General features: G+C 45.2%; 1 protein-coding gene across 1 annotated transcript in view; it reads left to right on the forward strand.

Moving 5' to 3' along the window:
* The window catches only part of Papss1 (3'-phosphoadenosine 5'-phosphosulfate synthase 1), a 67,851-nt gene that overhangs the window by 24,381 nt on the left and 29,051 nt on the right, over positions 1 to 14,419 (forward strand). The window contains exons 6-9 of the mRNA XM_050145168.1: positions 6,910 to 7,023; positions 9,403 to 9,514; positions 12,199 to 12,404; positions 13,427 to 13,562. Of these exons, the coding sequence (XP_050001125.1) occupies positions 6,910 to 7,023; positions 9,403 to 9,514; positions 12,199 to 12,404; positions 13,427 to 13,562 (568 nt within the window). The remainder of the gene's footprint in view (positions 1 to 6,909; positions 7,024 to 9,402; positions 9,515 to 12,198; positions 12,405 to 13,426; positions 13,563 to 14,419) is intronic.

Below are 14,419 nucleotides of genomic sequence, written 5' to 3' on the forward strand. Positions count from 1 at the left end.
TTTATATAACTCACGGCTCCTCTCCTTAAGCCTTATAATTGGTCAGAATAACTCAGGAAAGCACTTTATTGGTCGTTGATGGTTCGTTATCAGTTTAGGAACAGTTTGATGGAAGAGATGTCTAGGGTAGCGTGGGGTGTAGGGAGCCAAATTTTCATGGCTTCTTTAGGCTGCCCCTCTCTTAGCACCTCTACATGTATAGCAACCAGAAGCCTTTGAACTCTGTTTTTTTAGGGGTTCTTATGGAGGCTTGAGTTGAAGTTGAAAGTTACCAACCTGCAACAAGGTAATCCAGAATTCTGGTGACAAAATTTATTTTGAAGCTGTTCAGGACACACACTAAGAGTCTCTCTGTGTGAAAGACATTATAACTTAGGAGATTTAAAGCTTGTAGTTCTGTTAGGAACTGGGGACAAGGACCGGATATCTAGTGCATTTCCCACTGTGTGGATTTGTGTTAGAGAGAAGCCGGTGGTCTGAAGGAGCTTGAGAAGGCTGGGCCCACGGGAATAATGGCAGATGGCCTTCTCTTATCAGCAGTGATTTGGGGAGACTCTTCTGAGATGAATTCTGCCTGGTATTCTTAACTCATTGCCAACAAGGAAGATAAATACTCATTTTTTCATGTTCAAGAATAGTGGATGCTGCCGCTATGAGGCCTTTGGTTACATGGGTACTTAAGATTCTGATTTCTCTTTCAGTCTGGCTGTGTGATATAGTCGTTCAGATAAAGAATACGTGCCACAGCATTTAGTCAAAGGACCTTTGCTTTCTTAACCTGCTTCGTTTCGTATGCATTTACTCAAGAATACAGAAGACAGGCAAGCGTGAGACTTCGTCTTTTCTTTCCACTAACCCTTGAGTGGTCACTAGATGGCCTGCTCGCATTGCGTTTTAACTTGGTCTGTTAGAGCACAAGGGAGTAGGCTTCTTGCCGCTGGTTTTAATCTAAAGTGATATTTTAAATGCTGTTTTTAAATCTACCAGGAACTCTGGATTTACTAGTGCTATAAATTATTTAAAGGTTTGTCTTCTTACAAACTGGTGGTTTAGTGCTCTAAATGGATTTTATACTGCACATAAAAACCAGACTTTGTAGCTCAGTTTTAAAGTGTTGCCAGAATGTCGTTTGCTCGTGCTTTAGATGCATGGAGTGGAGATAATAGAAACTAAATAGTCGCATGAAAATGTGAGTGAGCCCCAGCCTTCAGTCTGCCGAGCAGATCTGGCTCCAGGAGAAGTGTAGCAAATATGTCGAGGAAAAAATGTCAAGTGTGGACTCACTGCTTATTAATAGGCTAGGCCGCTACGTGAGGACCCAGATGAGAGGACAAGAATCGCTAGTTTTAATGGTGATTATTTGTCTTGCTCACAGTTGTCCAGACAAGGATGTAGATGCTGCATACATTGGTCATGTATAGTGTTGGGTCAATTAAAACAAAGTTTTGTATCTATCTTGCATTTTAAATCAAATGGGTATTTGCATTCATAACATCTAGTATTTCTGCCCTTGGAGGTCTGGAATTCATGCACCCCTCATACAGGGTGATGTGTAATACGTAAACTGTTCACCGGCCTCTGCTCAGGACACATGAGCAACCCAGGACCCTATTAGTCTCACCTGGAACCCTGGAGCCTCTCAGAAGGGGTGAGGTGTCCAGTCATAGGAAGACTTTCTCTGGCTAGCCTTGTGCGCTGTCTTTTCCTTGAAAGTCAGTTTGCTGAAATAACGGGGATTATATGAATGGTAACAATGGTACAGTGTTTCTGATTGCTAGGTGAGGCTGTGGAAGTCCTTTGGAGTCCCAAATAAGCAATCATTTCGTGTGGCAGGGACTCCGCCTTCTGCTCTCTCAATATCCATATGTACTTTGAGGTGGTATAGGTCCTTTCGGGTGTTTAGTGGTGGTTTTGGAGACTGAGGTTTGTCATTAGAATGGGCTAGGAACTGGCTGTGTCTACATTCAACATAAGAAAATATGTATGTGTGTTTCGTCTGCTTGTATGTCTGGGCAGCATGTGTGTGCCCGGTGCCAGAAGAAGGCATTGGATCCTCTGAAACTGGAGTTACAGATGGCTGTGAGCTGCCATGTGGGTGCTTGGAATTGAATCCAGATCTTCTGGAAGAGCAGCCAGTACTCTTAAGTATTGAGCCATTTCTCCAGCCCTGTGTCTGCATTTTTAAGGTTCTCTTTGTGTTTCTGATAATCAGTTGCCTCATCTCTACCCAAAGTCTACACAGAGCTTTCTTCCACTGAGCAGATGTTCCGTCTTCCCCTTGACTCATGCCATTGTGTTTGTGCTAATTCCAGAAATATTAACTTTATCTTTCCAGAAGAAAACAATAGCAGACTCTTGACCTTTTTATTTAGCATTGGTTATCCACCAGAAGAATCGCACACCCATATTGTAAGGCTAAAATGAATTTTATGAATATTGTTAGATATGAATCTGCAAAGGGGGAGATTTTATTGAATGTTTGTGATGAAAAGTTATTTTGACTTAAAAATAAAACATAACACTATTTCTTCTTGATCTTGAAAAAAATGATTGTAGCTCCCTGTTGATATTTGAAAGCAGCACATGATTAAACTTGCATGTTTGCTGAAACAATGCGTGCGACAAAGTCTCCTGATGTAGTTTCTATGGGGAAACACTGAAGGATACTTTTAAAGTTGAAATTCCCGCTCTAACACCTATCAATTCAATTTTATGGCCTTGGGAAAGTTTTATTTCTGGCCTCACTGCTTTCCTGCGTGAAATAGAACTGATAATAGAACCCGCCTGAGAGTTTGCTAAGAACTCTGTCTGAGTTAGGGACTGGCAGCAGGAACTTAGGTGTGGTTCCTTGTGTACGATTCTGGTGAATACTATTGTCATCATCATTTATTACCCGTGTGCTAAGTGCAGTGGAAAACAGTATAGCGGGCTTTGTTCATCTCTTGGGCCTTAGCTCCCTCCTTTGTGGAGGGGCAGATAGCGTAGTTTCTTCTGCCTTGACGGGTAGGTGTTAGGCCACGAAGCCTTTAAGAACAGTGTGTTGAGGGGCATATCTCTGTAAGTATAGCCCTACAGTTCAGACACCATGATGTCTTATTCTTACAACAGCTCTGGGGAATGGGTGTCTGGATGTTTTTTAAGTGGTTGAGGAAAAGGAGACACCAGGCGGTGAGGTGAGGAAGTCCGTCAGGGCTGTGCATTTAGAACTGAAGAAACAGATCACCGAGTGTCAGGCAAAGAATGTTCGTGTCTTCCTCTCTTTCGTCGCAACAGTAAGAACATCAGAAATAACTGACGTACGGACTCCTGCCACCTTCTGTCTCTTCTTGGTTTGAAAATGTGTCCCTTAAATTTTGTGACTAGTTCACTGACTTCGTGTCCTTTCTGTGAGCCTCCCTGTACTCTCCCTTCTAGAAGCCTAACAAGTACCTTGTCTATAATGGGTCACTCTTAGCATCTTTCCCTGTGTAGGATTTCAGTTCTTTATTTCGCAGCTGGCAAGAATATGTATGCCTGAGTGTGCCTTTGGTGTCTTGTGTGTCTGACTGAGCGTGTGGGGTGTGTGCAGCTGCTTTGTGTGTGCCCCACTGTCCCTCAGGAAAAGTGGATCCTGCACTTTCCCTTTCCAGTTGAAGCTTGGCAGAGACTGCAGACAGGCCATTTGCCCTGTAGCGCGTCCATGGCGGAGAACACTTACGCGGGACACCAGGCTAATCACAGTGACACACACACAGAAGGATATAGGGCACCTGCCTACCAAGGGCCCTTTCCACATTTAAAGTAAATGCAGAGAGCTATGCCTAAGCTGTGTATCTGGCTAGATTTTCCTTTTCCTTCTGTGTGTGATTTTCGTCCTCCGATGCATTCTTAAAGTCCGCCATTCCGTATAAACTGACTGCTGACCTGTCGTACCCCTCCCTCTGTAAAGCTGACACAAACCTTCTTTGGTGTGGGTTCATGTGTGTGTGTGGAAGCCCACCTTGTGAGAACATGATCGCATGTGACATCCACCAAGTCAGACTGGAGCAGCTGGAGCAGCTGGAGCAGCTGGGCCGCCTTGGTTCCCTTTTTTTTTTTAATGGCTTCAGATAGTCTTTCTCCTCAGTAAATACAGCAATAACTGTCTGCCATGAAATATGGAATGTCTGGGAGGTTTGTGGACAGTTGTGCTGGGCAGTTTGTGCCTTATGTGCTTGCTTTCTGTTTCCTCCTTGATTAGCGGGGTGCTGGAGGGGCAGAGGGACGCTGGAGGGGCAGAGGGGTGTTCGAGAGGCAGAGGGGTGTTCGAGAGGCAGAGGGGTGCTTGAGAGGCAGAGGGGCGCTGGAGGGACAGAGGGGTGCTGGAGGGGCAGAGGGGCGCTGGAGGGGCAGAGGGGCGCTCGAGGGGCAGAGGGGCGCTGGAGGGGCAGAGGTCTCTCAGAAATGTTGCTCTGCTCCAGGAGTGAGGCTGTGGGGCCTGGCTGGCCATGGTCCGTCGCTGTAGGTTTTGATTTTATTCTTTTTCTGTATGTATAGTCTTACTTACTTTTGGGTTTATTCTGCGAAGTTGGAGGCCTTGAATATTACCATAGGAGAAATCCAGTTTTGCTACTGCTTTTATGCTGGTGCTAAACCATGTTTTTCCTTTTCCCCCCATTGTGGGAGCAGAGCATCTGAGAAGATGGCTCTGTGGGCCACTGGTTTTAGATTCTCAGATCCCCATAGGGGTTGTATAAACAGCTACCCCTGGTCTTCATGGCATAGACGTGTAACTTAGCCTTATTAATATTATTTTCCTCTTTTGCTATAGAACCAGATATAGCTGCCACTTTGAGTTCTTCTCTTAGACGAAGCATGTTGTACAAACATCTGTAGGTTGTGCTACTCAGACTGTGATGGCTGGGGAGCCGCTGGGTCACAGATACCTACAGCACTGCTGTCGTATGCTTAGTCCACCGTTAGCTGAGCCGACTAACTTACCTGCTGTGCGGCAGGTACTGTGAGTAGGGTATGTCCTTAAAGTTTTGGTTTTTGGGCTTCAGTAGCCACATACAAAACTTCAGTATCCACATAAAAAGCTGGGCACAACAGCACATGCCTGTAATGGAGGCCTCGGGAGGCAGAAACAGGAGGGTGCTGGGTGTTATCATATAGGCAATCTGGCAAAATGGCGAGCTTCCTGTTCAGTGAGAGACCCTGTCTCAGAAAAATAAGGTGGGGACAGTGTGGACCTCAGCGTGCTCATGGGTGAGCACGTGTGCACGCACACGTACACACATATACACACATGTGCGTGCACACACACACACAAGATGAAGAGTGACTGAAAAAGACGTCTGATGTTGGCCTTGTTTCTGGGTGTACTCTCACACACGTGTATTCAAACATGAGCATGTACACACATGCATATGCCCAGAAAGAGAATTTGGTTCTTCTATTAATATTTTACCTTGAGTTACTTTGGTCATTGTTGCTTCATGCTTTAAAAAAAATACATCTTTTAGTAGAAGTTTTAGCTTCCTGCTAACACTGATGCTGTGTAGTGGGCATCATGCCTTTGAGCATGGGCTTCTTTCAGGTGACTGCTTGCAAGCCGCCTCCGGCTCTTGTCCTGGCTTGATGTGCTTAGGTTTACACAGTATCTGTGTCTTTGTGTGTTCTCACCAGGTGTGGGTGGAAGTTCTTGCTCTGCTGTCTGTGCTGTGGATTTTGGTCTTTTTTGGCAGAGACAATGTGATGCTGGGTGTCTTCATAGGCTTTTATACCATCCGTGTATCTTTGGTGAGGTGTTAATTCAGGACTTTCTCTCTGGCTGTTGGTGTAGGTTTGTTTTCTTACCTCTGTGAAGGATATCAGTGGTACTGTGGTGACTGCATTCCAACCTATAAAAACGGGATTTTTTTTCCTGTGTGTTTTAAGGTACTTTGTGTATTTTGGCAACACTTTCCCCTAGGCTTTGGCTGTATCTTTTTATTCTCTTGAGAATTGTTTTATTTCGAATAACAAAGTGTTGCCTGTACACATGTATGAAAAACCCACAATTGGTTCCATATTGTGTGCTGAGAGAGATGACCCGGCAGTTTTGATATTAAAAAGACTTAATGTGCTTGAACCCATTTAGAATTCATTAGGGCACGGTAGTGTCTTGGGAGCCAGTCTTGTGAAGCTCTCCTAGTGGCAGGGTAAGTGGTTGTGTTGTGTCACACACACACACACACTGCCTGCACCACCTCCCTCCACTCCGTGCTCACGCGTGCAGTACGTGTGGGATGTACAGGAAGAAAGCCTGTCTTAGTGTCGTAGGTGAACACGTAGAATTTTGACTGCAGTTCTATTTCACATGGGATCAAAAAGCACTACTTTTTGGTCGATATCCCTGGAAGGCTTGCCTGCATCTGAAGAGAAACAGTGGAGGAGCAGTGGGTGGGGTGGGGTGTGGGAGGAACTGGAAGAGGGGACGGAGAGGAAACCTTGGGGTGTAAGAACAAAAACATTTTTAAAAAGTAGTTTTCAGTGGTTGTGGGAAGGAAGCTGACACTTCTGAAATATGAATTTTATGAGCAAAATGGTGGTTTCAGTGACACTAAGGAAAAGGTACATAGGGAAAAATGGTGGTGTCTTACACGGATTGTTTGTGTTTAAAATTTTCGTCTCAGTGTATCTGAGGGCAGCTCTAGTTACAGGTACCTGAAACATAGAAGATTCTAGGAATGTTTTCTTTTCTATTACGTAATGGGGCATAATGCCGATTTCTTGAGTGTGAGATGTTCTTTGGGAGTAGACCAGCTAACATTAGGGAAATTGAGGAGGGGACATGGTGCTAGAACCCCCTTTTCTGATAGAAATGCTGGTTTCTCTTCCCCGAGATGCCGTTTGGGGGTGCCTGCAGTGCCGGATCTACTGTCTAACTGCCCTCTTGTCGCTGTGCAGGATATCGTCCCTGTGGACGCCTCCTATGAGGTGAAAGAACTCTATGTGCCGGAGAACAAACTGCATTTGGCAAAAACGGATGCAGAAGCCTTACCAGCCCTGAAGATCAATAAAGTAAGTTCTCCATCGCTTCCCAGACCAAGTGGTTCAGCCGGCCGAGGAGCGGTTAGCTTGATGAATGTGGGGTTTAGCGGCCGTGTTTGAAGTCGGGGTGGCAGTAGCAGGTCAGGGTGCTGTGGTGTATATCACAGTTCCCAGGGATGGAGAATGTGTTTAATGGGGAACAGTATTCCCACAGCACCGTGACTTTGATTTGCTTTTAGTCACATTTGTTTATTTTGAAATATCAAAGGACAAAGATTATGTGAGATTTGGGGGCGTAAGAGAGAAAGGAATGTTTCTAAAACATTAAGAAATGCTAACCCATAATAATTAAAGAGAACTTTTACTGCTTTAACCATGTTTCCCAATTTCCTGTCCAACACTTGACTCTCCCTTATATTAAGAAAAATGGACACATTAGGACCAGTTCTGTTGTATATCTGTGTCTGATGCCACCATTAGGTGCCTTTCTCAATTATCAGTTCCTGAGTTAGACTAAGCAGGATGAGAGTGGAAACTGTGACCTAGTCTCAAATCTTAGGAAACTTAAAGCTGTATAATTTATACATATTGTAAAAACAGAAAAAAAAAAAGTAAAATCCCGCAAAGGGTAAGAAATAAGAGTATGGAGTAGCAGTTGGCTTTCCCTTCAAGTCTTCATTTACTCCGAGAACAATCTAGAACATGTGAGGAAGTTTCACCTCTCGGTACTGAGGGTGGAGAACTGAGCTTGGCCTGGACAAAGGCTCCTCCATAGTTGTTCACTTCTTTGGTTGGAGTTGCTTTAAATGGGCTGCGTGTGACCTGGTGTGAGGTGGACGAGTGTCGGAGGGATGCTGTAAAGCGGGGCTGTGGCAGTGGCCATGGAGAAGGACTGTAGTTTGCACAGAGAGAGAGAGAGAGATCTACCTGGAGGTGTACGGCACTGCAGAACCCTGAAGGACAGCTTCTTCCTTCAGTCCGGGAGCCTGTGGATTCAGTGTCTGGCACCCACCCACAAGGCACGCTGCTGGTCGCTCATTCCCAGCTTCCTCACAAATTCCCTTTAGTTATATAGAAGGCCAAGACTTCAAGTAAGGAAGCTCGCAGGAGTATAGGCGTTCAGACTGAGATAAGCAACAACCACTATTATGGGTTTAGGAAAGGTTTATGAATTGAGGCTGTGTAATTCCCCATGTTGTTTGCTGTTTCCTTGCACACACACGGCCATTGTGCTTTAGGAATGGATGGGAGACTCCATTTTAGTGCACACCATAACCCATGGGCGTAGTCTTTTCTCATTGGGGGATCCATTGCTGTATGAGGTATGCAGTTCACCAGTTTTTTTTACTGTTGTGTTGGGATGTAACCACAAGTCTGGACGTTTAAGCAATAGTGGTCTTTGTAAGATGCAGTTACTGTCTGGGGAAGAGACTTCTTGGTAGATATTTTGTGTAAAGTATCTTTTGGTTTAGGATAGTGACTGTCAGTTGGGCGGTGGTAGTGCACGCCTTTAATACAAGCACTCAGGAGGCAGAGACAGGTGGATCTCCTTGAGTTTGAGACCAGCCTGGTCTACAGAGTGATTTTCAGGACAGGCAGGGCTACAAAGCAAAACTCTGCTTTGAAAAACAAACAAAACAAAATGAGCAAAACAAACAAGGAGGAAAGGGGGATAGTGACTCTCTGCATGCAGCTTCCAGATCTTCACTGATCTGTTAGCCGTTCTAGGAACTCGACAGAGTTAGAAGATTTCCACAGCCTTGGAAATTGAATGTGAAGCAATATGCATTTGTTTGTCTGCTTGCTTTGTGACAGGCTCTCTCCATACAGCCTGGCTTGACTTGGAGCTTTCTGTCTATCCCAGGCTGCCCTTAAACTCAGAGATCTGCTCGCCTGTCTCTGCCTCCCAAGTGTGAGGATTAGGTTTGCCCCACCAGGCCCATCTGGTAGTCAGCACTGTAGCACACCTCCCAGAGGTTGTCTGAAACACAGTATCGTTCGAGAACCACTGGCCTAGGGGGGGCTGTCCCCGATGGAAGTAAGTGGAGGGTAGTGCGTTACAGATGGGATAGAAGAACAGTTTGTCCTCCAGGGTTTCTGTTCTTTCTTCCGTTTGTAGGATCCACAGCCACTGCTGACGTGTTTGTTGCCATTGCTTTTTTTTTTTTTTTCGAGACAGGGTTTCTCTGTGGCTTTGGAACCTGTCCTGGAACTAGCTTTGTAGACCAGGCTGGTCTCGAATTCACAGAGATCCGCCTGCCTCTGCCTCCCGAGTGCTGGGATTAAAGGCGTGCGCCACCATCGCCCGGCTTGCCATTGCTTTTGAAATCAAATGCGTACCACTTTTTGCTGCCTGTGTTCATGAGTACAAGTACTAAGTGTTGTTTTACTTACGACCTCATTTCCTAGGTGGACATGCAGTGGGTGCAGGTTTTGGCGGAAGGTTGGGCGACTCCTCTGAATGGCTTCATGAGAGAGAGGGAGTACTTGCAGTGCCTTCATTTCGATTGCCTTCTGGATGGTAAGACGACCCTCCATCCGAAATCCAACTGGGTGTGGAGGAGGCCCGGCTTGACTTCAGGGTCTGTCACTTTCCACAAAGGCAGTCGTGGCCTCTCAGTAGTACTCAGGAAAACTAAGCTCCGCTAGGACACTTAAGTGAACTCTGGGATCTTATTTCCACTCTTCCTTTTCCTTCCTGTAATTGTTATTCGTTGTGGAGGAAGAAGGAAAACCTGTGATCAGGACAGAAAGTGAGTCATAAAAGCCAGAGTTCCTTGTGCCATGCCAGCCTGGCTACTATGGAGTTCTTTCCCCCCCCCCTCTCCCCCAGGCTCATACACCCTGAACCATTCCTCTACGAAGCCTGCGAACTCAGGGTCTGTTTGTTTGTGTGTTTGTTTTCTGTAAAGATTAAATGGCTGCATTTTTATTTCCCTCTTTCGAGTCAGTGGTAGTCTTTACTTGCCCACTCAGGAATGACTCAACTTAGAGTTTAGTGCACAGTGATTTATTAGTTTTCCGTCTTAACCTGTTCCTGGTCATTTTAGAAGTGTATCCAGATTTGTTGATGGCTGACGGCTTTGTCCATGATTCTCTACACAGTAGGATTTCTTCTGTGTAGAAATCCCAGTAGGAATTTAAGAGCCTACTCTAATTTTCTAGCCCGTATATGTCATAGTGACTTACACACACACACACACACACACACACACACACACACACACACCTACCCCTGGGTGTGATGGTGCATACCTTTAATACTGAGAAAGGTAGATTTCAGTGAGTTTGAGGCTAACCTTGTCTATATAGCCAGTTCCAGGATAGCCAGGGCTATAGAGAGAGAGTCTGTCTCCAAAACCAAAGAAAGCAATGCAAAGCAAAAAACGTAGAGCGCCACAGGCTGGGAACTGAGACCGTGCTTTGGGCTCACTGGTATCACAGTTTGGAGTAATTGGAACCACTGATTACTGTTTTTGTTTCTTGGCCAGGTACACCTGACATTGGTTTGATTCTGACTATATTAAAAATGTATTTTAAAGCGGGAGGGCTGGGCAAATGTCTAGGTGGGTAAGAGCATTTGCTTTGAAAGAAGAGGGACCTCAGTCCAGATTCCCAGGTCCTATGTAAAAGCTAGACATGGCCATGAGTAACTGTGTCGTCAGTGTTGACAGGTGGCTCCTGGGAATTTGGTGGCCAGGCAGCCTTCCTGAGCTGTCAGTTTAGTGAGAGGCCTGTCTCAAAGGACCAAGGTATAGGGTGATAGAAAAAGACACATCACCCTTCTCTGGCCTATGTGTACACCTACTCATACACACACACACACACACACACACACACACACACACACCCAAATGATTAAATAAATAAAAAGAAAAAAAACTGGATTATCTTTGTCATGTAAGTATACTCAAGGATACATAATCAATTTGCCATTTGAAATGTAGTTATTTGTGTCATTTTCTTTTCAAGAAATATTCAAGTTTTTCTTGGAAATGAGATAGAGTTCTTGGTCTCATTCATATAGTGGGATGCACAGTGTTACAGCCATAGCCATCTGATGCGTCTTTTGTAAACGAGTTCCTTTACTTTTACAGTTCTGTATAAAATTTCTCCCCAAGGACTATTGGATGACTTGTGAGAATTAGTATGTGATATGGTTGGTTCTTTCACTTCTCTTTTATTCTTCCCCCCTCCCCTCCTTTTTCCTGTCTATCCCCTCCCTCCCTCCCCCATTCCTACCGCTCTCCTCTCCCCTCCCCTTCCTCTTCTTTCCTTTCCTCCCCCCTCTCCCACCCCTTCTTCCCTCTTTCCCTATCCTGTCTCTTTGCTTCCCTTCCTCTTCCTTCCCCTGTAGTTGAATATTTTTCTCTGCCCCCCCCCCCCCGGTGCCCCTGGACCGATTTCTTTTTCGCTCGTGGGTCCCCACAGCTGCTTATAAGATAACACTCAGAGGTTTGATATCAATTGTAATTGTTCAGCCAATAGCTCAGATTATTACTGACTAGCTCTCACAACTAAATCAACTCATTTCTATTAATCTGTGTATTGCCACGAGGCTGTGGCTTACTGGTGATACTCTGGCATGTTACTCCTTCAGTGACGACATGGCATCTCCCTGACTCTGCCTTCCTTCTCTCTGCTTGTTAGTTTGGATTTCCCACCTAGCTATATTTTTCCTGGCCATTGGCGGAAACAGTTTTATTCATCAAGCAATGAAAGCAACACATATGTGCAGCATACAGAAGGACATCCCACATCATCCTCCCTGTTGTCTCTTCTTTTTCTTTTTGAACTTTCTGAATAAATTAGTTGCTTCTGATTCTTTTGTGCCAGGTACTCAAGAGACAGTCATTGGCTCTTTAAAAATGTTTGCATTAATTAATCAGTAATTCATTGTATGTATGTTCATATGTGTGTGCATGTGTAATCATTCACGCCACAGCACACATGTTGAGGACAGAGGAAAACGTGTGGCTGTCAGTTCATCCATTTTACCATGTGGATTCCAGGGTTCAGACTCTTGTTTGTCAGGTGTGGTAGCAAGTGCCCTCAATTGCTGAGCGTTCTTACTGGCCCTGCTTCTTGTTGTTGCTGTTGCTGTTGTTGTTGTTGTTTTGAATTGTGTCACTAAAGACGAAGGTGACTATACTAAGACCCACTGAGTAAGCTGTGCACTTTGTGTTGTTCTTTTCTGTCCTGCAGGAGGGGTCATCAACTTGTCAGTGCCCATAGTTCTGACAGCTACGCATGAGGACAAAGAGAGGCTGGATGGCTGTACAGCATTCGCTCTGATGTATGAGGGCCGCCGTGTAGCCATTCTTCGAAATCCTGAATTTTTTGAGCACCGGAAAGAGGAGCGTTGTGCCAGACAGTGGGGAACAACATGCAAGAACCACCCCTACATTAAGGTCTTGACTCATCTGACAGTAACATTTGTGTTGAAATGTGGCCGTTGGCTGTGTGTTAATTGTTCCTCTGGGCTGTGAAGTTTTGCAGAATCGAGACTGGCTCTTAGAGGAGTGTAATGAGCAGATGGTCTTGTTGTTTTGACTCATCTAAATATTTATTCAGTAACTCTTTGTAGTTTTTTTGAAATTGTTGATGCTGGGGATTAAGTCCAGAGCCCTGTGCATGCTAAGCCTGCGCTTAGCTGTATGTATACTCCAGCGGGTAACCCATAGCTTACAGTGTTTGCTGTGCACCAGGTGCTGAGCTCGGCTACCTCGGAACTCAGGGCTTGGACGCGTTGGGCAAAGGTTCGTTCTCTTGGAATGTAGTGGTAGGGAAAGATACTAAAATAGGTTCTTACAAGAAGGATACGAGGGGGCTGCAGTGGGGGCCCACACCAGGGCGGCTTAATATTTCCGGCCTCTTAACATCACATTCTTGTGGAAAATTAGAGAAACATGATTCATCTCCCCAAAGTGCCTCATTTGTGCTTTGAGTGTGGAAACGTCAGCATTGAAGGCGAATATCTGTCAGTTGTCTAGTGTTTTAAAGTCGATTCTGAACTTTGGAAAAAAATGAAGTGTATGTAGGCACCAAGCAGCGCGGTGTAGGGAAAGGGTAGGCTTCAGGTGCGGCCTGTAAACATGGGTCCTGAGGGTGTCCCACACAAGATGAGATACCCGTAAGTTATATGTCACTGTTAACCAACATCTAATAACAGCAGGAAAAATACCTTTTTTCTTTTTTCTTTTTTAACTGAAAAGTTATAATAATCATTCACTTAGGTTTTGGTCGCTTTTCAGAAATTCCTTCAAATACCGTATCATGGTATTTCTGCAGCGTCTTTCATCGGTAATGTTCATAGGCCTCGCTTGGCCTTTAGGATAGAGACCAACTTGCTTGCAGAAGCTGCGCTTAGCTCATGGGAGAGTAATGGTCCTGCTTCTGTTGTGGCAAATAATTTCCTTTTGCTTCCTGTTAGATGGTTATGGAGCAAGGCGATTGGCTGATTGGAGGAGACCTTCAGGTCCTCGACCGCATTTACTGGGGTGATGGCCTTGACCAGTATCGTCTTACTCCTACGGAGCTCAAGCAGAAGTTTAAAGACATGAATGCTGGTAAGAAGCTGGCCTGCTCGCCTAGTGTGAGGCTCCTTGGCGTTCCGGAGGACACCTCTATCAAATGTATAGAGAAGGGCAATAACTAAAGGCGCAGGAGGCAGTGGAACAGACAGAGAAAAGCGGCAATCAGCCAGGCCTCTGTAGGTTTATTGTATTTTGATACCTGCTTAGAATTTTGTCTTTATTTTTGTTTTCTGTTTTTCGAGATAGGGTTTCCCTGTAGCTTTGGAGCCTGTTCTGGAACTTGCTTTGTAGACCAGCTTGACCTTGAACTCACAGAGGTCCAGATTGAAGGCATGCACCACCACCGCCCGCTTTTCTTAGAATTTGATATGACATTTTGCATATGGTGTGAAAGATGGATGTTCATAGCACATTGGCTGTTTATTATAAAACTCACATGTTAAAGCTGAGCAGAACTATGTAAGAGAATTTATCAGAACTGCTCTCACACCAGGGTATCTCACAGAACAAATGATGGAGCAATGCTACCTTACCGTATCTGTTCTCTTAACCTGCATTTGTTGTGTGTCTGTCTGCTCCTGTGCCGAGTGCTGAGGTTCAAAAGTCAACATGAGAAGGGGCTTTTCTGGGTAAGGAAGACATTGAGCAGTAGCGGGATGAAGCTGTTTCAAGAGTAGTCTGGGAGCACCTCCAGAGCTCTCATCATTCTGGGCTGGGTGAAGGGGAGCATTGTGTTCGGAAAGGCTGAGGTGCTATTCTCCGCAGCCTTGTACTCTAAGCGCCCCAGGACAGCATCTTTTTACCATGTGCGCTGCATGGGTGTTGGTAAATGATATGCTTCCGTGTGGACTAGACATTTCTGCCCGTGCGCCTCGGAAATTGCAGGTGCT

Source organism: Alexandromys fortis, unplaced genomic scaffold, assembly GCF_014885135.2.
Source record: "Alexandromys fortis isolate MF-2015 unplaced genomic scaffold, M_Fortis_MF-2015_v1.1 scaffold_19, whole genome shotgun sequence".
Classification (NCBI taxonomy): domain Eukaryota; kingdom Metazoa; phylum Chordata; class Mammalia; order Rodentia; family Cricetidae; genus Alexandromys; species Alexandromys fortis.